The 23,589-nt window shown below is 52.6% G+C and overlaps 1 protein-coding gene across 1 annotated transcript; it reads left to right on the forward strand.

The window, feature by feature from the left end:
* Positions 1-738: 738 nt before the first annotated feature.
* Positions 739-21,744, forward strand: ncf4 (neutrophil cytosolic factor 4). The gene is made up of 10 exons (XM_088930685.1): positions 739-989; positions 1,758-1,842; positions 2,501-2,654; positions 5,899-5,969; positions 6,612-6,739; positions 7,474-7,522; positions 14,712-14,810; positions 17,088-17,254; positions 17,551-17,616; positions 19,482-21,744. The coding sequence occupies exons 1-10, from the start codon at positions 958-960 to the stop codon at positions 19,684-19,686; spliced, it is 1,056 nt and encodes a 351-aa protein (XP_088786811.1). The 5' UTR covers positions 739-957; the 3' UTR covers positions 19,687-21,744.
* Positions 21,745-23,589: the final 1,845 nt, after the last annotated feature.

Raw genomic sequence — 23,589 nt, forward strand, 5'->3', positions numbered from 1 at the left:
AGGTCCTGGAGAAGCTGCTGGGGTCGGACCGCCAGTAGCGCACTGGCTGAGCTCGTTGAGAGCCGAGCTGTGGGAGAGTTGGACACAGCTCCAGCCCTTTGAGATCCTAACAGATTAACCGCAGTTTTTTGGAAAAGGGAGAATCGCACCTCACGACAAGCCCACCCACATTCCCAATAAAACACACGGGCAAGGCTCGGGAAAATTGCAGGTCCCCATTTCTCGACATTTCCTGTGACCGGGCGCTGCCGGCACTGGGTCCGAGATTTCCCAAACTCGCCCCAGCAGGCCCACTAACAAACACTGGACCGTTCTGCGTGGGCTGGGTTGGTCTTTTAGGAAGTGGTGTCCCGTTTTCCCCGCAGCGCACACGCAAGCATAACGAATCTCTCTCAGGTTTTGTTTTTGTTTTATTCGCTTTACGCACGGCCGCATCTCTCGTTTTAAGGCCCCGGCCTCGGCGGACAGGCCTCATGCTGCGGGCCGGGGCTGTGAAGGGTATCTGCCGGACCCGGACCCGAGCGCGGGCGAGCGTCTGGCGTTAGAACTGTCCGGAATAAACAACGCCTCAGCCGGGCTTGATCTTACTTTATTTAATTTATTGGGGGCGTTTACATATCACCCCACCGTGACTCGGGGCGGTGAAGCAATTTGCGAGAGACGCGAAAGAGGACGGGTTTCCTCCAACAGCGCGGGGGGGGGGGAGGTGGGGAACAGGAATGGAGAAGAGTGAGAGAAAAAAAAGGCAGAAGTGACTTGTGATTTGCACAACAGCCAACGGGGTTAACCGTTTTGAGAAACTTTCGTTTCCTGCGCCTGCGGTAGTGCCGGAAAGAGAGAGAGAGAGCGAGCGAAGCGCTCGGCTTCTCCGCCCTGCTCCGAGCTCAGTCGTACCCGAACCCCGCCGGCCAGACGGACCACTCGCACCCCGTCTCCCGCCGCCCGTCCGGCTTCGCCATGTCGCTGCCCCGCCAGCTCCGAGACGAGAGGTAAGACGAAAGTCTCAAGCTCGCTCGCCCGCCCACCCGCGGCCGGCTGTGGCGTGGAATCCGAGAGCGAGCGTCAGTCCGCCCCGCCCCATCGCGCAGGTGTGTCAGAGAAATCCGACCGCCATTCGCCTGTGGAGCCGAAACGCTGCCCTGTCTCTTGTTACGGTGGTGACAGATACAAACCAGCAGGACAGGCGATCCCAGTTGAGTCCTTAGGAATCCGGCTCGGAATGGGATCCAGGGGGCAGGGCTGCCTGCCCTGCAGGGCCAGGAGGCGATATCAGTGGTGTGGTGTCAGGTGCCAGTGCCACAGTGTGTGTGGAACAGGGGTTAAAGGAGGGGTCCCCAGGTGAATTATTGATCGGTTGAGGTCATTAACGGACATCTGGCCCCTGGAGGGCTGAGTGGTGTTGAGAGTTTTATTTCAAAAGCTGTATCCTATAAATTGCTTCATTTGATAAACCCACCCGCTCCATTGATTGCAGTCTTTAGAGATTGATGGTTTCGTGGAAGCTGAAACAGGGATCCTGTTGGATGGCTGTCCCCAGGACCAGGGTAGGAGATGTATTGTTCAGTGAGGCAGTGTGAGTGTGTCTGTAGGGGGTGTGTTGGGTTTGGATTGTCTCTGTGGTTCAGGAAACAGGTGATCGAGGATGATCCAGAAGATGAACTGGACTGGGGCTCTTCCAAGACCAAGGTAGGAGATCGCTGTTGTTGAGCCACATGCCGCAGGGCGACGCGTCACCAAGTGTGCCTCTCTCTTCCCAGTGATTTTGACCAGCTCCCGGACAACATTCCCATCTCGGCCACCGTTGCGGATGTTGAAGAACGGAAAGGCTTCACCCACTACTTTGTGAGTCTTACCGTTCCTTCGGTTTCACACAGATGTCCTATCACTGGCGCACAGAAATACTGACGCTTGTACTAAAACTCCAAGAGCACTCTTCCTGGCTGTGATCTCCAGGCTGTAGGGGCTCGTCCTGGACTGGGACCCTGCCTGTGATCTCTGGGCTGTAGGGGCTCATCCTGGACTGGGACCCTGGCTGTGATCTCCAGGCTGTAGGGGCTCATCCTGGACTGGGACCCTGGCTGTGATCTCCAGGCTGTAGGGGCTCGTCCTGGACTGGGACCCTGGCTGTGATCTCCAGGCTGTAGGGGCTCATCCTGGACTGGGACCCTGGCTGTAGGGGCTCATCCTGGACTGGGACCCTGGCTGTGATCTCGGGGCTGTAGGGGCTGATCCCAAGATCAGAGAACCCGTCCTCTTCATTTTATTAGGCACTCGAGCTCCTCAGTCACGAGCGGCTGAGAGGCAGTTGTAAATTGGAGCAAGTGCAAACAAGAACGAAGAACGCAGCGAATCATTAAGAGCTCATTCAGGACGAAGAGCAGAAGGTCACGGGCCTTCAGGACTGAGAGCGAGGAGCAGGGCGGGGAGGGGGCTTGCTGATTAACTTCCCTCATTCCCGCCGTGATCCCGAGTGAGATTGTGTAACCCCCCCCGCCGGCAGGTGTTCGTGATCGAGGTGAAGACCAAGGGCGGCAGGAAGTACCTGATCTACCGGCGGTACAGCGAGTTCTTCGCCCTGCACCAGAAGCTGGAGGAGAAGTTCGCCCCCGAGGCCCAGAGCACCACCTACACCTGCACCCTGCCCACCCTGCCAGGTGAGCCGTCCGCCCTGCGACCTTCGACCCTTCGTTTCACAAGCGCCGCCATTCCAATATATAAATTCCGCCATTCCAGTATATAAACCCAGGTTTTCATTGTTTTTTTCCCCTGAGGACTTGTCGTCTACTTGTTTTGCACTTTAAGCGAAAGGCTGCCGACAGTCTGCGCTGTTGTCAGGACGTGCCCCCCCCCCGAGCTGTGGGGTCAAAGGGCGTGTGCGAGGACCTGGCCACCCCCATCCTGTCTTTTTCTGGGGACCCCAGAGAGGCAGTGCTCCATTTCCTCCAGAACCCAGACAGAGCTCAGGGCTAATTGAAATCAGATGGCCCTTCACCCCTGCTCTACAGCACCTTTATGTAGAAGCACGTCATGAAACGATATTTAAATGGAAAAAATCAGGGCTCTAGAGGATTTATAGGGCACTTCGTAGTTTTAGCGTCTGTAGATCCATAAATCAGCAGTGATTTAGTTAAGACAATAATCGGTTCAATTAAGTCATTCAGAGTGAATATTAACATATCCTGAGATCCTCCAAGAAAATTCGGATAACTGTTCTACATGTGGGTTTAGAAATGAAATACATTTATATACTGTACCATTTATGTGTCTGAAATATAATAAAATGTCTGTGTTGCCTATGTAAAATGTCTGTGAAAACCAGGTGGTTTTCATTTTTTTTTCATGACATAACAGGATAATTAAAATGAAAACGGACCAACGCTCAGCTGTGTGAAATCTCCCCAGTGTTTGCCGATACAGACAGAGCACTCAAGCCCTGCCCTGGGTTATCTGTCAGATGACTAGTCTTCTGCTTTACACGCGTAAGAGAAGTGAAAGCAGGAAGCAGGTGCTGTCACTCGAGGAGAGAGGCCTAGTCTCACTTTTGTCAAATATTGTCTAGGGCCACATTAGGGCAGGCATCAGTCTGCTCCATTTCGTACCCAAGCCCAGAGGATCCAGCAGTTATAGCAGCTTTGTCTGCTACTGGTCCTGGTACTGGTACCTGGACTGTTTGTAGTCTGGGCTGTGCCACTGGCCTGCTGTCTGTCACTCAGAGCAAGAAGAACAATCCTCTTGGGGCCTCCCCATGTGCCCCTACTACGTCATTCACCATCTGTTTTTGGTCTTATATCTCCGATATGGAGCCAGTACTTTTCTGTGTTTTTGGCGTTTATGTTTTGTCTTGCAGTGTCCCTCTGACTTTGCCCTTTTCTGATTCTGTTCCCCAGTTAAAAACACAAAAACTCTGCCTCTTAAGAAACAAGTCTCACAGCTTCTCTGTCTTCATCATCATCATCATCACATGGTCTAACTCATCACACTGTATCACTTCTGTTCCAGCCCTGCAGTTCACCAGCTGATACACACACTGTGCACACCCATCCCTTGGTTTGTGAAAGCATTTCGTTCCTCAAAAGCTAGCAAACCAAAATTTCCCTTTACAAAGGTTAAATTCCCACTGCTATTCAGGTCGAAGGTCAGGACTCCTTCACGAGGTCTAGGGAATCTCTCAGTATTACATTGTTACTATATGAAGAGTGCTGAATTGCCAAAATAAGAAGGATTACTGCATTTGTGTGTTTATAAGAATTGACCTGTTTAACTCTGTACGGTTGTTAACGGCAAATTAAGTGTAAAAGTTGTGGACTGCTTATCATGCGTTGGATATCCAGGCAGAGCGTTTGGCCTGTGGTGCACTCGTCCCTCCCTTTCTTAAGTCTTCTAAACTCTGTGATAAAAGTCTTCCGTGGCAAGAAGCCCTGTTCTGTGGGCTCTGTGAGGGATGCCGAATGGAGTCCACTCTGCTTGCAGGAGGTGGCACTGTAGTGCTATTTTCAATGCGTCCGCGACCTGCGAGAGACATACTGAATTAAAGGACCGCCATATCTACCCTGTATGGTCTCAGCTGACGCAGTCACTCTGTGTTTACAATAGCTTAGCTGAGTGTGTGTGCTCTCTATGTGCTTAGCTGGTTATAAGAGGTGAGGTGAAGCGATTAACCCTAACACGGACTTGACACAATCCTGGTCCGAGAATTCCAGTATTCCAGTTTACGGGTTTTCATTCCAGCTCTAATGATCTGAAACAGCCAGCTATCATCCTGATTTTTAACAGTAACAGTGTCTCTAGCAGTGTCTCCAGTCCAGTCAGGAGTGTGTCAGTGTGTGAATTCAGGGGCAGTGTGAGAGGAGAGGGACAGCAGTGTCTCTAGCAGTGTCTCCAGTCCAGTCAGGAGTGTATCAGTGTGTGGATTCAGGGGCAGTGTGAGAGGAGAGGGACAGCAGTGTCTCCAGTCAGTTTGTGTCCTGGTAACTACGGTGCTGTTGTGAAAGTGAAAGGCTGCCCAGAATCTAAAGCCAGACTTCAGGGCTTTCAAGATAACTGCATGATGTCTGATGCTTTTTACAGTGTTAGTACATTTTTATTTGCCTACAGTACAAGTAAGTACACATGCGGATACAGATAATTTTAGAGTGCATTACCACTGGGGCCAATTACCTTCATAAAAATGGATTTTTCTAAACGTATTTTGATGCATATTTATTCTAAATAAAGATGAGCAGAAATTGAGCTTTCAGTGTTAAAAGTTGGTTTCATTCAATTAGCTGGTGCCTCCATTACAGATGCATAAAAAATAAAGAAACGCCTGGTCATCTGTCTGTAAGACTTCTAATGGCTCTGAATTTGATTTGTGGAGGAAAGGCCAGTGTAATCCGACATAATGTTTCACAATTAGCTTTAATGAACCTCAGCATGTCATTTACCCCCCTTAATTACTTTAAGGAGACATTTACATGGTGTCCATGTTGCTCTTATCGCTTAGTCACTCCCTCCAGAGGCCAGTTTTCCCAGTAACCAATTAACCTACCAGCATGTCTCTGGATTGTGGGAGAAAACCAGAGCACTTGGAGGAAGCTCCCAGGAACACGCAAAGAACATGCAAACTCCACACAGACAGATCCCCAGGTCAGGAATTTGGCCCCAGCAATGCTGACCTCAGCGCCACAGTGCCGCCCCATGAGTTATAATTGTTATCTTGGTTGTGGTTTGGCGTCGGTCCCATATTTCGGCTCAGTATTCGTCAGTGTGTCCCGATATGTACTGTATTAACACTTCAGTAAGACTTTGAGATTAGATTTAAAGATTAGGTTTTTCTTTAAAGTAGGTGGCTGTTGCGTTAGTGTTGGCTTGTCCTGGGTGCTGCCTGCCGTGCTGGACAGATTCTCCTTCTGTCCGCAGGGAAGGTGTTCATGGGAAAGAAGCAGGAGATCGCGGAGACCAGGATCCCCGAGCTCAACACCTATGTGAAGGTAACCCTCCTGCTGCTCCTCAGTATCCCCGGCTTTACCTCCGTTTCTCCGACACTCTAATCCCAGGCAGGCATCCGTCTGTGCCCCTTTTAAAGAGCTCAGGCTCTGTGAGTGAAATGCCCTGCTCTGGAGCACAACAGCAGCATCCCGTCTGGGGTCTGAACCTTGCAGCTGCTAGCCCAGGGCTGTACCCCCTCACCCCGCCTTCGCTGCTGCCCGACGTCGGACTTTGAACACATCGCAAGTCAGCAGCTCCCCAGAAACAGCGAGCTCTTCGGGGTTCATTCTCGGAAACGGGACCATCACTGCCGGGGCGCTGCTGCAGACGCCCCGAATTCCTACAGACGGACGTGCGCAAGTGGAAAAACTTGTGTCCGCCTGTCCTTTGCCATTCTCCGGCTGGCCCTGCCAGCGAGCTCAGCGAGTTAAGCTGTGGTGTGTAGTCTGGCGCAGGTCACGTACGGTGGTTTTCATGGAGAGGAATACGGGACACCGTTCATACATGTTGGATTAACTTCTCTTTCGAGTCGAAGGAAAAAAAAACCAACATCTCCCCCTTTGTGTTAGACGCTGCTGTGTCTGCCTGGTTCTGCTGGTGTTTCTATCCCTCTCACTCTCTCTCCATCCCTCCCTCTGACTCAGAAGCTGCTGTGTCTCCCCACCTGGGTTCTGCTGGATGACCTGATCAGGATTTTCTTCTACCAGAGGGAGTCTGACAACCAGCACGTCCCGCGGGCACTGAGGAGACTGAGGCCCCCCACGCGAAAAGTGTAGGACACTGTACACCCCAGACACCGATTGTACACCCCAGACACCCCCACTGTACACCCCAGACACACTCACAGTGCACCCCAGTGGGTTCGAATGCCAGGTGGAGGTGCTGCTTACATCTGGATGAGATCCTCAGCAGCATCAATACGCTAACTCACGACCAAATGCACAGGATGGGCAATAGTGCCTCCTCTCGTTTGTCTGTTCTTCTGCCCTGAATCTGTTGTGTCATTGACTAGAACTTCTCTCAGGCTTTATCTGTACAATGTCTGGCTGTATAAAGGAGCACATTCAGTTATACATTCGATTATACTCATTTTAACCTGAGCGCTCAGCAATTCAATCCGCATTCTTTACCTTTTAAACCTAGCTAACTACCTTTTGAAGCCCACTTTTTCCTCCCAAGCTTAAAAATACATATCCGTACCACCGTGGCTCAATCAAAAAGAGGGGACAATATTTTGAATAGTTAATGAAAGCGAATGAATCGATAGCAAATCACTTTAGATGGGGAAGCTCTCCAGCCTCCAATCAGGCTGAGAGGTCAGGTGACAGGTGTCAGAGACGACTTGTACAAAGAGGTTTTCATCCCAGAAGTGAGAGTGGTGACCGTTATTTTGCTCACGGCTTAAAGAGAAATGTGGAGAGCTAGGAAGCCAATCCAGAATACACATTGTATCAACTGCTCTTCCATATCTGCTGTATGTGATGTTCTGTTGTCTCTCCCTAACAGGAAAACTGTGAAACCGAAGACAGACTTTCTCTCAAGTCCTAGAGCTGAGGTGAGTCTATCAGCTCTTTTCTGAAAACAAAAGGTCCAAAGAGTTTTGATACAGGACAGCTGTAACTGACGGGGGGGGGGAGAGGAGAGGAGTTGCCTCTGTGATAGATACACCTGTGGGTGACTGTTGCATCGTTTTTTTAACCTCCAAAAAGAGTAGGACAATCCACTCAACACAGCCAAAAACATGATGCTGGGGACTCTTATTCATACAGTCTTAGACCTCTTACCTACAATCCAGAGTTACAAGACAGGTGTGGTAGTGACAGAGAGAGACTGACAGACACGCTCGTCTGAGTGACGCAGAGAGAGACCGACAGACACACTCGTCTGAGTGACGCAGAGAGACTGACAGACACACTCGTCTGAGTGACACAGAGAGAGACCGACAGACACACTCGTCTGAGTGACGCAGAGAGAGACCGACAGACACACTCGTCTGAGTGACGCAGAGAGACCGACAGACACACTCGTCTGAGTGACGCAGAGAGACCGACAGACACACTCGTCTGAGTGACGCAGAGAGACCGACAGACACACTCGTCTGAGTGACGCAGAGAGACTGACAGACACACTCGTCTGAGTGACGCAGAGAGACCGACAGACACACTCGTCTGAGTGACGCAGAGAGAGACCGACAGACACACTCGTCTGAGTGACGCAGAGAGACTGACTGACACACTCGTCTGAGTGACGCAGAGAGAGACCGACAGACACACTCGTCTGAGTGACGCAGAGAGACTGACAGACACACTCGTCTGAGTGACGCAGAGAGACTGACAGACACACTCGTCTGAGTGACGCAGAGAGAGACCGACAGACACACTCGTCTGAGTGACGCAGAGAGAGACCGACAGACACACTCGTCTGAGTGACGCAGAGAGAGACCGACAGACACACTCGTCTGAGTGACGCAGAGAGAGACTGACAGACACACTCGTCTGAGTGACGCAGAGAGAGACTGACACGCACTTGCTCTGAGTGAAACAGAGCCTGGCTAACACGCATACAGGCTGACATGCAGACAATCTGAGCTCAGGACTGGTGACATAGTCCTGTCCCATGCGGGTCCCAATGACAAGCCAGACTGTCAGTGATTGAATTGCACAGCATTGTCCTGCTGTCCTTGTACTCCCCTTACAGGAGTGCCCCAGTGATCTGATTGGAGGGTGTGGGATTGAATTAGGGCTGATTTGTCTGGGTCGGTGAAAAACGGCTCCGTGTCCCTTCTGTGGTCTGGCCGAAGGAAGTGAAGTAGCTTATCACTGTCAGGGACTGTCGTTTTACCATTCCTAGCATGTCTCAGATTAGCTCGCAACACACCAGAAAAGGACCGGGTGATTTATATTCTCTCGGCATCGGTGATAGGGGGGCAGAAACAGCTTTGGAGGATTGCGAGTCACTGGCAGGTTAGAAATGAGACCTGCGCCTTCTTTTCGTGCTTAACCCCTTCAGTCGCAACACTTGGAGACCCTGTTCTCAACCCCAGGGCATAACAGAATTGCTTTGTGAGAGGACTGTATGGTCAGTCTCTTGAGCTGGGCTGTACGGTCAGTCTCTTGAGCTGGACTGTACGGTCAGTCTCTTGAGCTGGGCTGTACGGCCAGTCTCTGGCGCTGGGCTGGACACGGAGAGAGACTGACATTTACACTAGAAATGGACTGTTTCTGGAGCAGGACAGGAAAGCACGGTCAGTCTCTAGAGCTGGACAGCATGCTTGGCCTCTAGAAAGACCATGAAGTCCGTCTCTGGAGCAGGACAGCACAGTCAGTCCCTAGATGGGCAGTAAAGTCCATCTCTAGAGCAGGACAGCACGGTCAGTCTCTGGAGCTGGTCATTGTGGTCAGCCTGTTTTTGGCACAGTGCTGCAGAAGCCCTCTAGGCAAACGCTAGCTGGAAGAATGAAATTCAGGCTCAGAAAAGGGCCGTAGGTGAAGGTGGCCCTTTCTGAAGGAGGCGAGATTCTGTTCTCTGCAGTGTCTCTTCCTCCTCGGGGCGTGCTCCTCCTCCTCTGCCCCCGCGGACTCTTCCCACTGCCCCCCCCCCCCCCAGCCCCACCACACGTTTCAGATACTGCACACTGCGAGCTTGTAGACTAAACAGTTTTAAACGAGGGAGAATAAACTGAAATGCATCAGAATTGTATCAGTTCTCTAAAAATATGCCTAGGTGCTGTATGTGTGATTCTTCATCATCCTGTGTTTCAGGCAGACTGGCGGCAAATTTTATAGACGTAGCGTAAGTCTCTGGTCCTCGGGTGTATTCGAATGTGATTATGTATGTGTTGATATTATTATATGTTGAATGCATTTGGTATGATATTATTATTATTATATTATAACGCATGCAGCATCTAAAATAAGCTCTCAGGATATTTTCTCTTAACAGAGCTTTCAGCAGGGTGTGGTGTAGACTGGGGCTGCATCCTTCTTTCTGCCCCTGTCAGTGGCTTAAACCCCCCAGTCGAAACTCAGAGCTGGGCGGGAGGCTTCTGCAGTTACAGAGCCCTGTGGCTGTCAATCTCGGGATCTCGGGATCTCGGGATCTCGGGATCTCGGGATCTCGGCTCCATAGAGACAGAGACGCAGGCCTGATGTTCCACCACCCCGCTGGACTGAAACCGCGGTGGGCGGAAGAGTGCCCCTTTCTTCTGGGGGACCCCCCCTCTCCTCCGGGCTATCTGGGAGACCTCAGGGCAGACCGGGTTGGTCTGAACTGATAGCCCGGTGCTGAGAGCCGACCTCGGACCGTCCTGTGTGTGCGTCCTGTAGGAGACCTCGGCCTCCTGCACACACACACGCACACGCGCTGTCTGGTCGAGCGTCAGGACCGACGCGTTGTTGCCGCACAGCGCAGCAGTCAGGGGGACGAGCTTGTGTGTGCATGCAGGGCTCTGCAGTCTTGGATTACCGGGGTCTGCAGTGCTCGCTGCAGCAGTGCCGCCGGGTGTGCTTGTGTGCGCGCGCGCGTGCATGCGGTAGTCGTCGCTGTGGCGCTAGGCGCAAGGTCAGCGGAGTCCAATTGCGGCGAGAGACTATCCGTTTGAAGCGGGCACAGATTGTGCCGACTGAGCAATTTTGCAGACAAACGCAGACACCAGAAAAATATGGCACTATGGATAATATTATCTTACCCTGATATAAGCACTTTTTTATCCCCAGTGGAGCCACAAAAACCCACAAGCAGCAGGAGGTGGTGGGGGGGGGGGTACTTCATGCCCTAGTGATGTGCAGCGCCCTCCAGGGTGAGGCCTGGGTGTCTGCGCCAGCATGCTGCACTCCTGCTCACCACAGGAGGCGAGGAAGAGGATGCCGAGGGGAAGGTCGGTAGTGCAGAGTAGACAGTCATGTATTCTAGTGCTCGCACCCCAGCCCAGAAGAGTCACGGGGGGTTAGGAGGTGCTGTCTGGGGGAGGGTTGCCCTGGCTTTTCAGTGTGGCAGTATGACATCGCCACACTAGAGGGCGCAGTGGTTTTCTTTCCTTGGCTGTCCTGAAAGCGCCGGTCTCTTTCAGAGTCGCGTTCCGCCGACGCCAGCGCTTTGCCGCGGCGCAGTTTTAGTGTTTTTTATGGCTATTCGTCTACAGAGCGGAGCTGAGAGACGGGAGGCTGGGAGCGGGGTTGAGGTTGGAGGGGGGGTTGGGGGGCCCCCCGCCAGCGCTGTCACCTCCTGAGGAAGGCAGGGCGCGGTCTTGGCATCTTCCCTTTCCATTGTGCAACAAAATCAAGATCTGAAACACCGGCTCTTCTTGAAACGCACCTTTTGTGCTTCGGGGGTTTACGGACAGTTTCATTTCCTGCGTCTCTGTAAGCTGGCCACCCTGGCCGGCTCGGTGCCTGAGGGCTTACTGTGGTAAATCACGGTATAAAACCGCAGTGGTGCAGTAAAGTGGCAAAACATCGAGAAAACCCCCAAACCCACAAGGCAGCATAGTAAAGCTGTGGGGAACCCCACGTCCCGCTCACCACCTCATGCAACAGTGGCCCCCCGAACTCGGCAGTATCACCCAGTTTCCTGCGACAGCTTTCTCCTTGAGCGTCTGCGTCAGGCCCTGTCGTGTTAGTGCATGCTCCTCTTTGTGCCCGGTGTTATCTCGCGCGCCCGTCTTTCTAACGCCCGGGCTGGCTTGCTAGCGGCAAGAGGGGGTTCGTTTCGAATGCTGGCGCAGGCTGCGCTGGGGCTGAGGTTGCGGTGTCTTAGGAGGACCGGGTATCAATCAGACGTAATGAGAAAGAGATCGCTCAGTGATATGCAGCCACTTGATTAATAGCCAGAGACCTCAGTACCTCTCTTCAGTTTATTCAGAGTAGCTTTCCGTCGCCAAGCCTCCAGAATGATGCGAGAAACCTGGGCTGGTCTCATCCATAACCACACATTAATGATCCCGCTATCAGATCCGGAGCGTGCTTAGCGAAACCCAGTCTTCCTGATCTGATAGGGGGACTGGGGCAGACACTGCCGTTGTCCTGTCCGCCTCAAGAAAAGCGGTTTGTTTGATGCGTATCTTGAAATTAACAGTCTTCTCATCAGATGTGTGGGATGCAGGAGAGAGCCCCCCTGGTCCGGCTTCTCTGCAACGTCGGTTTAACATTCCAGCCAGCTCTAGATCTGCATGAATTGTGCTGTAAAGTCTGGTTACCTCACTTCTGCAAAGACACAGCTATTTTAAAGGACGCTGAGAACTGTGTCTTTCCCTACAGGAATCCTTACCGATTCAGTCCACATTGAAAAAAGCCCGTATAAAAGCCTGGGCCTCATTATTTGCAACTCCTGCATATATACAGGTGGTGCCCAGCTCCAGTCCTGTGGGGTCGCAGTGTCTCCGGGTTTTCATGCCAGCTCTGCTCTTAATGGATTAATGGGGCCAATAATGAGGTTGATTGGACTTCCCAGAGGTCTGCTGTGGTGGCCGAATTAAAGACACCCTGCTGGACTCTGGCCCCCCGAGAGACCTGCAACTGCGCTGCTACAATACGCATGGAATGGCAGGATGTGAGGTGCCGGTGTCCATGCGAGTGTGCAAGAGAGGAAAACGTCTATGATGAGAGCAGAGCACTAGACCCATCAGAGCTACTCATTCTCCCTGCACTGAGGAACCCCGGTGCGCCAATTTATTCCATGCATTAATAATTCTCCGTATACAGAAAAGTGCAGAATCAGGAAAGAATCTGCATTTCCATCTGCATCCCCAGGTTTCTGCTGGCTGAGCGTAGTCTGAAATAGCAGCCGATCCATGTCAACCCCTTGGGCGGTTCTCTCTGTTTCCCGTTTCACATCTTCATCTTCCCTACCTTTGACTGATCCCCTTTCCCGAACGCATCGATTTTTCAGTTTTTCTTTCCGGGTTCTGTCGGCAGGGGCTGTCGGAATAAGTGACTTGGCTGTGAAATGGGGTCACTCTCTCCCAGCAAAACCATTACCGAAAATCCAACCTTTTCTCTCCGCTGGTGCACAGCTGTGCAGTGGCTGGCTCGTTTTGAAGGTCACCAACGGACTAGTTGACATCATCGGCTTTTAACCAATGTAGCGACCTTTAAAATAAACCACAGTACACGAGCGCTGGAATTTCTCCAGCACTGCCACGTTGTACATCAGTCATCAGATCTGCACTTTTACTTTATTTTTTTTACTTTTTAGTTCTGGTCACTTCATCACTGTAAGAAGGGAACCCAGACTGCCCCTAATCTAATAGTTTCAGATTGCAGCACCCCGTGAATTGGGAGCCTGAGCCCTGCTTATCCTGCAAACGTGGGGTGAACATGTCCACCATCATCACCCGACCCGCACAGTCCAGCTTCCTGCACGCAGCAACGTTTTTCTTACATGCAGCACAAGGACTCTGATCAAGAGAAGCGCGTTTTTCCAGGAACGAACCCGTAGTGTTTTCTTGTACCGCGAAGGGCGTTTTGGTGTCGCATCTAGCAGAAACGGATAAGATCTGCCCTCACTTTCTCTCCGTGTCTGTGTGGCGGGTTGTGAGAGGGGGAAACAGCGCTGCATCTGCAAGGCACTCGGGAGGTGCTGCAGGTGACCAGACACCCATGCTCCCTCTGGGAGACACAAGCCCCGCCGTGTGTTCGAACCCACGTCCGACCTGTGTGGAATTTGCTCTGATGGGAATTCGTTTGCAGGTGTTTTTCTGTTCTTGTTGCACTTTACCTGCCCCTCCCCCTCCTGCCTGTCGGTTAGCTGCCACCTTCTCTTTCTGCAACAGTTCCTGCGCCGTCGCAATACTGCGTCTGTTGCCCAACGCCAGCAGCACTGCGCAACGAGAAGAACGAACGAACGAACAAACAAACAAACAAGCAGGGCCCCTGGTCAAGGGCTGGTTATTCTCACAGGCCGGAGGTCAGGGGTCAAGGGTCGGGGGGCGACGGAAATGCTGACGTCGGCAGATCAGAGCTGCAGCTGCAATTTTTCTGCACAGCGGCTTGCCGGAGAGTATTGTCCTGACTGTTCCCGCGGTGAAATATCGCTCTCTGGCCGGCGAGTGATTGCAGAAATACTCACAGGACCCCCCCCCCCCCAAAACAAATGGAGGCCTTGCTCGGTCACGCGAGGAGCTGGGGATCACGCCACGCGGGGCTAGCACTTTTGTGCGATAGCGAGACAAGGCGAGGAGAGATCGCACGAAAGCAAAGCGGTTCGCTGAAAAGGCCCGGCCCACCCTCGTCAGTGGGCTCAGAGCTGCCCCGCACAGCATGTGGCCCATCCAGCCCAAGTGCTTGCTCTCAGTGTCTGACAAGGGCAGGGTGGCACGTGTCCTGTGCCGGGCAGACAGGGCTGCGGAGCAGTACTAGAGACAGAAGCGTGCATCCCAAAACCCCCTGCTTCCCAGATTCACGTGCACCCCGGCTCTGCAGCGCGAACAGGAGCACGCCGCCCCATTAACCTGACTTCGCCCACCACTTCTCCCTGCGGAGGCAGGCGCGCAGCGGCTCCCTCACAGATGTGCTGTACGTGCTTGCGAGCCGGGGAGAGTCCTACACGCAGGCAGTCCGGTGCGCGCGCGCACACACACACACACACACACACACACACGCTGCAGTGGCAGGACAGGGGTCGGCCGAGCCGTTCGGTGTCCCAGCCCGAGTACAACTCCCAAGTGTAACACTCTCTGTCTGTCTCTCCCGTTCCCTCTCTCCCTTCTTCCCCCTCTTCCCCCTCTCCCTCCCCGTCCTACCTGGCAGGCTCTGTTCGACTTCAGCGGGAGCGGGCGCGTGGAGCTGAGCTTCCGAGCGGGAGAGGTGATCTTCCTGCTGAGGAGGGTGAACGCCGACTGGCTGGAAGTGAGCTGAAGGGGACGGAGAGACGGGGAGAGGGGGAGGGAGGGGAGGAGGGATGAGGGGAGAAGAGGGATGAGGGGAGGAGGAGGGAGGGGATGGAAGAGGGAGGGGAGAAGAGGGATGAGGGGAGGAGGAGGGAGGGAATGGAAGAGGGAGGGATGAGGGGAGGAGGGAGAAGGGGAGAAGGGATGAGGGAGGGAGGGAGGGAATGGAAGAGGGAGGGATGAGGGGAGGAGCGGGAGGGAAATATGAGGATAGAAGGGAGGGGGATAGAGGGAAGTTGAGAGGGAGGAGGGGAGAAGAGAGGGCGGGAGTGATGGAATGGGAGAGGGAAGGAGGGAGTTATGGAAGGAGGGAGGGAGGGGAGGAGTGCGGGTAGGCGGGGCTGACGTCCAGGAGCAGAGAGAGAGGAGGGAGGAGGGGCAGAGTGGAAGGAAAAGGAGGGAAGAGAGTGAGCAGCAGAGGAGAGGGAGGAGGCTATCCTCCGACACTCAAGGCAAGCCAATCAGTTCCCACCACTCAGCGTGATGGTCATTACCTTAACATGGCTGCCTGCTGTATCGGGTCGCAGGGCCAGTTAAAGGCAGGCCAGGAAGAAGTTAACTCGAAACAGGATCGTACCGCACAGTCCTCATTTTCGCTCTCCACTACATGAATTAAAGATTCGCTCCAAGCACATATACTGTAGATGGTTTTTCAGGCTGTAATTTGTTTTGTAAATTGCACTAATGCGTCTCTAGAAGAGGTGGTAGAGGTTTTGCAGTGAATTCTCTGATTGAAGGTGCAGGCTGTCATCAGTAGTTACGAGGTGCAGGTGCAGTTCGGTGAAGAAATACCACCTGCCACACACTCACAGACACACACACACAGACGCACACACTGCAGAGTCAGGTGTGTTACACAAGAACTGCTGACTCGCCTCACATCTGTTCGTTTCAGAGGGGGGTGGGGTGAGGGGGTAAAAACCGCCACCTGGGCTGCAGTCAGGCACCGGTAGGCCTCTGCCTGTCTGCCTGCAAGGCGGAGAGAGACTGGCAGGCTGCCACACTGCTGAGGCAGATCCAGTATCTCTCAGTGCCTGGCACAGTTCACATGGAAAAGGGCATGGGCTCCTGTGGGCTGGTGACAAAGTTTCAAGTGGAAACTACGAGGAAGTGCACTTAAAACCGGTGGACGGGAAGCAATGCCTTACGCAAAGAGTGGCGGGAGAGTGTGGAACAAACTGCTCGGCCGTGGCGGTGGAAGCCGAAACCCAGGCTTCTCTTAACGCAGCAGCTGGATGAGATTCCACAGGTCAGCTGACTGATCTGCTAAATACCAAAGGGGCGAGCTGGACCGGGTGGCCTGCTCTTGTCTGTGTGTAGATGTCCCTCACTCTCTTCTTCATCATGGAGGGGGGGCTCAGCCACGTCTCCTGGTTGATGGGGGGGGGGTCTGTAAGGATCTCTGTTATCACCCCGGCCGGCTCTCCTCTGTGTACGTAGTGTATATCTGCAGTCTTCAGACAGGACCACAAGCCTGAGCCACAGCTTTCTGCAAGGCGCCAGCAGCGTTAAATGTCCTTATTAGCATCACTTCTGTAAGCGTTACCTCGCTGCTGTCTCGCAGGCGTGACGGACACTCAGGTTTAATCGTTCCTTATTGGATTACCCGCTGAGGGCGAGGGCAGGCGACGAGCTCTGACGGCAGGAGGCAGGAAAGAAGGGCGACTTGTGAAAGAGCCCCCCCCCCCCCAAACCACCACTACCTCTTTTGCTGAATTCGTGGTAAAAAAAAAAATCGACCAGCTCAGCGTTCGCGTGAAGCAGTCGTGGTTTTGCGTACTGTATGTCCTCCGTGAAACCGAAACCAAAAACCCAAGCCGCCCGCGCCACCGCGCATCCCCCTGATTCTCTCCCTCTCCCTGCCGCTCCGCGGCCCCTCGCCGTGTCACCGTGCTGTCCTCCTCTGCCTCAGGGCACTGTTAGAGCACTGTGGTGCCCCTGCAGCCAGTCGGCCTTTAGGTGCTGTTTCTGTCCCTCTCAGTGCACTGGACTGGAGTGGCCATTTGGTTATTCCATCTGGATTGACCTACCATTTTTATTCTGTTTCTCCCTCCTCCTTTCTCCTGACTCTCCTCTCTCCTGACTCCTGACTCCCCCTCTCTTCTCTCTCCTCTCTCCTGACTCCCTCTCCCCTCACTCCTGACTCTCCGTGTCTCCTCTCTCCTCTCTCCCCTCCCCTTCGTCCCTCCTTCCTCCTTGTTCCCTGCCCCTTCTCTCCCCCACACTCCTCCCCCAGGGCACGGTGCGGGAGGTCACGGGGATATTCCCATGCTCCTTTGTGAAGATCATCAAGCCTCTGCCTGACGACAGCGACTCGGACGAGGGCGGGGATGCTGGGAAGGGCCCGGGGAGCTCCAGCTGCCTCCGCTGCTACCTGCACGAGAGCCGGCGCCAGCAGCTCAGGTCAGCGGGCGGGAGCCCAAGGCCGCGACGCTGGCGAGGCGGGAGGTCCGCCTTGTCTTCGCTCCGCAGGGCGCCGCTCAAGCCGGAGCTCGGCGGCCCGGTCCCCGCCTCCCGCCGTCGGGGGTGTCGGGCGCAGATCTGCACTGTTACCCTTAGGGCCGTCTCCCCTGCTGTGAGAGGGAGAGAAGCAGAGTGTGCCTGAAAGAGATGGCTATAGGAACGGATTTGATAGCTTGTGATTGGATGGAGAAGTTCTCTCCAGCCCCCTGACCTGTCTGTGTGTGTCTGTGTTTCAGGGATGTCTGTGTTGAAGAGGACCTGTCTGTGCAGCCTTCGTACAAAGACTTGCTCACACGGATGAGGTATGGCAGCTGAGCTTTTGCTGCGTCTTTTCTTCTCATGTTTTACAATAAAATGTCTGCCTGGGATTGAGCCCTTGTAGCCTGGAGATCGCAGCCAGGGTCCCAGTCCAGCATGAGCCCCTACAGCCTGGAGATCACAGCCAGGGTCCCAGTCCAGTTTACAAATTTCCTTGTGTTTATATGCTACTTTCTATCCCAAAGAATGTCAAATGCCCTTTCATCCAGCTTACCTTCCTTCCTGCTTCTTCTAGATCAGGAAGAGAAGGGAGAATTTTCTTCAGATCTATTAAAGAGAAATGTTTATGGATGCCAGATTATTCAGGTCCAGAGTGGATTTTAGCCGAGACAGCAGGGCTAACATCTCTTAAACTATGACAGTGCCTGAGGACCTTTAATGACCCAGTAGTAATGTCCTCAGTTTGCCATCTCATCCAAAGAGTGGCACCTGAAAGTTCTGGTGCAGATGGAAGAGCGCCACCTACAGCAGCGACCCGGTTTTCCAAGTACTGGCCCTGCGTAGCTTCTGAGACCTGACGAGACCAGGCTACACTTTGGCAGTGCTGCTGAAATGAGCTGCACTATGACCCTCTATAAATACACCTTGAATGAAAAGGGCTGGATGGAGCCCATCCAGAGAAGATTAAGAAGATAAAGATGTATGCAGAGGCATTAATCTCTAATTGATTGATCAATCAATCAATCAACCAATTGATGATTTACACATACCTGTTAAATAGTATTAAAGTAATTAGCATTACTGACTGAGCTCGGCTTGGGTTAGCTTCAGAGATCTGACAAGATCAAGCTACAAGGTGTTTAAAAACTAATACATTTCAGTTGCATGAAAAACAGTAGCATTATTACAGAAGAGCCCAGCAGATACGCGTTACCGAAGTGCCGAGACATTCATGAGTAAAAAGCGAACAATGAAAATGATGGAGACTGGGAAAAGCTCATTCACAGTGCTTTCTGTGACTGTGTTCTGGATGGGGGGTCAAGGAGGAGTGCGTTAGAGGAGAATATATCCTGTAACACTTCCTGCAGGTGGATCACACAGTCCAGGTAGCGTTCTGCAGCGGAGGCCAGCGCGACGCTAATAATTGCTCCCCCGCGCGCTTACCCCCTGACTTTCTGTTCCTCCTGGGGCCGGGGGGGCGAGATGCACAGCAGTGCAGTGGAAAGAGGAACAGCTTTTTTTTTGGTTGTTGTTTTTATCATTTGCTAGCAAGAGGAGAGAAAAAGAAAACTGGCAGCAAAGCAACCAGAGTTCTGAGAATTCTTGCGAAGTGATGACCTTGTCCGAAAGCGCTCGGCTCCCTGGAAGCGTCTCTGATGCACAGCTGATGTCAGCTGGCCTGGAGAGGAAGTGCAGAAGGCCCACTTCCTGCAGAATTTCTGTGGAACGCCTGCGTGCGTCTGAGCTCCGGTTTCAGCTTGGCACCGAGCGTGAGGAGGCGGACCTCGGTGGCATGCAAGGAGGGAGAGAGAACTGGCCGAAAGGGACGCACAGGGTTCCCAGCTGCCCGTTACGGTGAAGTCCAGTACAGGTCCGACGTGCCTGCAGGAGTCCGTGCGCGCGTGTGCCAACGATTCATGCGCAAGAGTCCCGTTTTGAAAGGCCAGGGGAGGGAGTCCTGCGCTCAGAATAAAGACATGACATAAAGCATTTCTCGTTGGGAGAGGCTGAACTGGGAGAACTTCCACAGGTGTGTGGAAAGAGCTCTCGGAGAACCCTTACAATAACCGTGACCCTTCAGGAACCCCCTTCCGTAGTGTCCAGTCAGCCAGGGCGTCTTTGTTCTTAGGGCTCAGTCTAGCCACTCTGTACCAACACCACTCCCCCCCCCCCCCCATCTCTCCCCCAGGGAAGTGTTCAGTCTGCACGACATCGCGCTGAACTACCGTGACCCGGAAGGGGACCTGATCCGCATCTTGGACGACACGGATGTGAAACTCATGGTGTCGGAGAGCAAAGCTCAAGCTGGGGTCAAGCGCCCGGTCAACCAGTTCCCCTGGGAGCTGCACGTAACATTTGCCTCCGACATCTCCGTCTATAACACCGCGCCCTGAGCACGCAGCCAGAGGGGGCGCTACACTGTGCGGTCCTGAGAGTCTGCCAGCTTCTCTGTCTTCTGCATTGCTCAAAGGTGCTTGTCTGCACATTAGATGTATATGGGCTCCAGTAAGAGTCAGTACACCAGGTGTGCACTCTGTACAGCTGTATACACCAGGTGTGCAGCGAGTCTGTGTTTGTATGTGGTCTGTGTACCCCAGGTGTGCAGTGTGTGTGTTCTGTATACCACAGGCGTGCGGTGAGTGTGTGTCCATACAGTCTGTATTCCCCAGGTGTGCAGTTAGTGTGTGTGTATATACGGTCTGTATTCCCCAGGTGTGCAGTGAGTGTGTGTGCATATACTGTATGGTCTGTATACCCCAGCAGTGCAGTGTTGATGCAGTCTGTAATAAGAGGTGTGAAGTGTGTACAGGCTGTATACTCCAGCAGATGTGCAGGGTATATCCTCTGTGTACACCAGGTGTGCAGTGTGTACAGTTTGTGTACAGTCTGCAGTCAAAGAAGGTTGTATTCAACACGCTGTTGTGTACTAAGATGAGTACTGTTATCGAGTTTGAATCTGGTGTGAGTCCTGCCTTTGGCTGAGGTCATAGTGATAGTTTTCATAGTGTCTTCAAAGCTGGTAAACTCTGTGAACTCTCGGAAACGGCGTGCTGAGAGAGCCCTGAGAACAGAGCAAACCTCCCCGAAACCAGCAAAGAGGAGGAGATGTGAACAGGCTGCCCAGGGCAGACTCACCGACTACAGCAGCAGAAAGTGCTGCAGTGCTGCTTTCACGCTCTGCCCACACCTTGCAGAGGAGGTTTAGAGGAGATAACAGTCCTGCAGCAGGGAGGGCTCCACACAGAGGGAGAGGGAGTTCACTTTTAAACAGGAATTTTTCACTAAGATCTGTTGGGAGAATCATCTTTTTACTGGTGCAATGTATAGACGAATGTGAAGCAAATAACTCGATAATTATCATTGCCAGCGTCTTCTAAAATAAATCAAAATGTGTGCTCTTAATAAGGCCAATCAGGTAATAAAAAGCCAATGGTACCACCGAAAAAAGCAATTACTGAGATGAGCAATCAAATTGAAAGACATTTGAATTCTTTTTTTAATTTTAAAATGAGCGCACAGTGGCTGGCATTCAGCCACCTCCTTGCAGAGACACTCCCCATCTTCCTGTTTTCCACTCTGCTCCCAGAAGAATCTGATGAGAGCTCCGGATCAGCAGAGCCCAGATCCCAGCTACGAGCCCAAGTCATTTTTCAGACTATCGGTGCACTCGGTGTGCTTGTTCTTACAGGAGCTGCTGCACAGGCGCTGCGCGTGTGTTCTTCAGTAACTGCCAAAGCTGAAATGTGAGTTTGTTTATTCTGTTCTCCTGCGCTTTGCCTTTATACCTTTGTAAAGAACAGGTTCTCAATTCCGGTCCACGGTGTCCAGGTTCCAGGTTTTCTGTGTCTCCTGATGTGGTACACACCTCCTCGCGGGGGAGAATAGGGAAACGGGTGCAAGTTGGGCCTGACGGGACCAGCTTCTCCCTGCTCCACAGCCCTCCACTGCAGGAGATCTGGAGACACTTGGAAAACCTGCTGGATTCTGGAACTGGAGTAGGAGACTCCAGCTTTAGAGTAGGGGTGTCAAACTTGAATCCCGCAGGCCTGGTGTCCTCTGGTTTTTAGTCTAACCTAAGCAGTCATTTAAGCAATTAACCTAATTGTTTTCTTGGAATATTAAATATGAAGGATTTTTCTTAAGATCTTTTACAGCTGATTACTCAAAAAATTAACTCAAGAGTATGGATCCCTATAAAATACCATGAAGCTTGGTGAGAACTCTTAACGATGCTGCTGTTAATTAAATAATTAGACCGGCTGTGTATCCGAGAGCTGAGCTGGACACGGAAACCAGTCACTGAGCCTACAGGAGCTGAGTCCGACACCTCTGCTTTAGAGCTGACAGTGGTGACGCAGTGCAGAACGTGCTTCTGTACCCCAGGATTACTGTGCGACCAGTCTGGGATAGAGATGACAACGCTAGTAATAAAAATGCCTGCACAAGTGTGACCTGGTGAGTGTGTCTTTATGTCACGTGTCGGGCTGTGCTGGTACTGCAGACAGGTACCAGGTCAGTTGGCGAAAGCTCAGAACCCAGTGTAAAAGGAAGTCCTTGGTACCTTTTCTGTTGCAGTGTTCAGAATCGGGGTGGGGTCTTTGAACTGTCTAGCGACGGTAACCTCGTTTGCCCTATACATTACCAAAACGAGGGCTTGAACTAGGGCATCACCAGCGGCTGCCGGAGACTTGCTTGTCTGCCTTGGTCTCAGATGGCATTTCTTCTTCTTAGTTCCCTTAACCCGCGAAAGCTGGAGGCTTTGTTTTTCGAGTCCTCGTCTTTGACTGTGGGAGTTCAGACACGCGTGTCTCTGTCTGCCTTATCTGATTGGCTCCTGACTGAATTCGGGCTCTACCTTGTGAAAGTTCATGTTTAGTTAGTCAGGAAATCCAGACCTGCGGTCGTGGCTGATGTAGATAAGGAAAGATCAACCTGCAAAAGGCTTGGGTTTTGCCACATTGCTTAAAGAAAAAATATCAATAGCATAATTTTCAACAAAGCCCAGAACAGGAAATTTTGTATAAATCTTCCCTTGCCCTCCTTCCCTTCAGCAGCCTCGTCCCATGATCTTCATGTCTCATTTTGATTCCCCCTCCCTCTGAATCCTTCTCTTTCCCTTTGAATCCCTCCCTCTCCCTCTGTATCCCTCCCTCTCCCTCTGTATCCCAATCTCTCCCTCACCCTCTGAATCCTTCTCTCTCCCTCTGAATCCCTCCCTCTCCCTCTGTATCCCAATCTCTCCCTCAGCCTCTGAATCCTTCCCTCTCCCTCTGTATCCCAATCTCTCCCTCAGCCTCTGAATCCTTCCCTCTCCCTCTGTATCCCAATCTGTCCCTCAGCCTCTGAATCCTTCCCTCTCCCTCTGTATCCCAGTCCTTCTCTCTCCCTCTGAATCCCTCCCTCTCCCTCTGTATCCCAATCTCTCCCTCAGCCTCTGAATCCTTCCCTCTCCCTCTGTATCCCAATCTCTCCCTCACCCTCTGAATCCCTCCCTCTCCCTCTGTATCCCAATCTCTCCCTCAGCCTCTGAATCCTTCCCTCTCCCTCTGTATCCCAATCTGTCCCTCAGCCTCTGAATCCTTCCCTCTCCCTCTGTATCCCAGTCCCTCCCTCTCCCTCTGAATCCCTCCCTCTCTCTCTGTATCCGATTCCCTCGGAATCCCTCCCTCCCTCTCCCTCCCCCTCCCTCCGAATCCCCCATCCCTCTGCCGGAGAGCTAGTGTTGAACACGTAGTTTTCCTGTCAAAAGTCCTTCTGCTGTGACTCAGCTTCTCCTGGTCAGTGATTCTAGGGGATAGGGAGCTGATTCCTTCAAATGTCCCAGCCGTGTAACAGACATACGTGTGGATATATAATCCACTCAGCAGTGTGGCAGTGACCAGGCCTGTGGTGTCATTGAGAATTCTAAGACTCCAAGAGTCCCAAAACACACAGTGAAACAAATAAGTACAGTTCATTTGCAAGAAATACACAAAATGACAAGAAAACACAAAAATACCCCCCAAAAGAAAACACAGGCTCAGTGGAGGAACAGTACGAATCAAAAGTGAAACACTGCCAAAAAAAATCCCAGACCAGCAGCAATGGAAATTTCACTTCAAACCATCAGCTGATACCAGCACTTAGGCTGAAGAGTGGCGTGGGCTCTCTGGATGGACTCCCAGCTGCTCCCACACCGGACACTGGACACACCTCCTCCGTGTTCAGCTTGATCCGGGCCCCGAGCCGAAGCACATTCCCGTCCGCCGTCCCATCGTGCCGCAGGCGCAGACACAGCTGGGCTGCGGACAGGGTCC

The sequence above is a fragment of the Atractosteus spatula genome, chromosome 13 (assembly GCF_055471065.1).
Source record: "Atractosteus spatula isolate fAtrSpa1 chromosome 13, fAtrSpa1.hap1, whole genome shotgun sequence".
Classification (NCBI taxonomy): Eukaryota; Metazoa; Chordata; class Actinopteri; order Semionotiformes; family Lepisosteidae; genus Atractosteus; species Atractosteus spatula.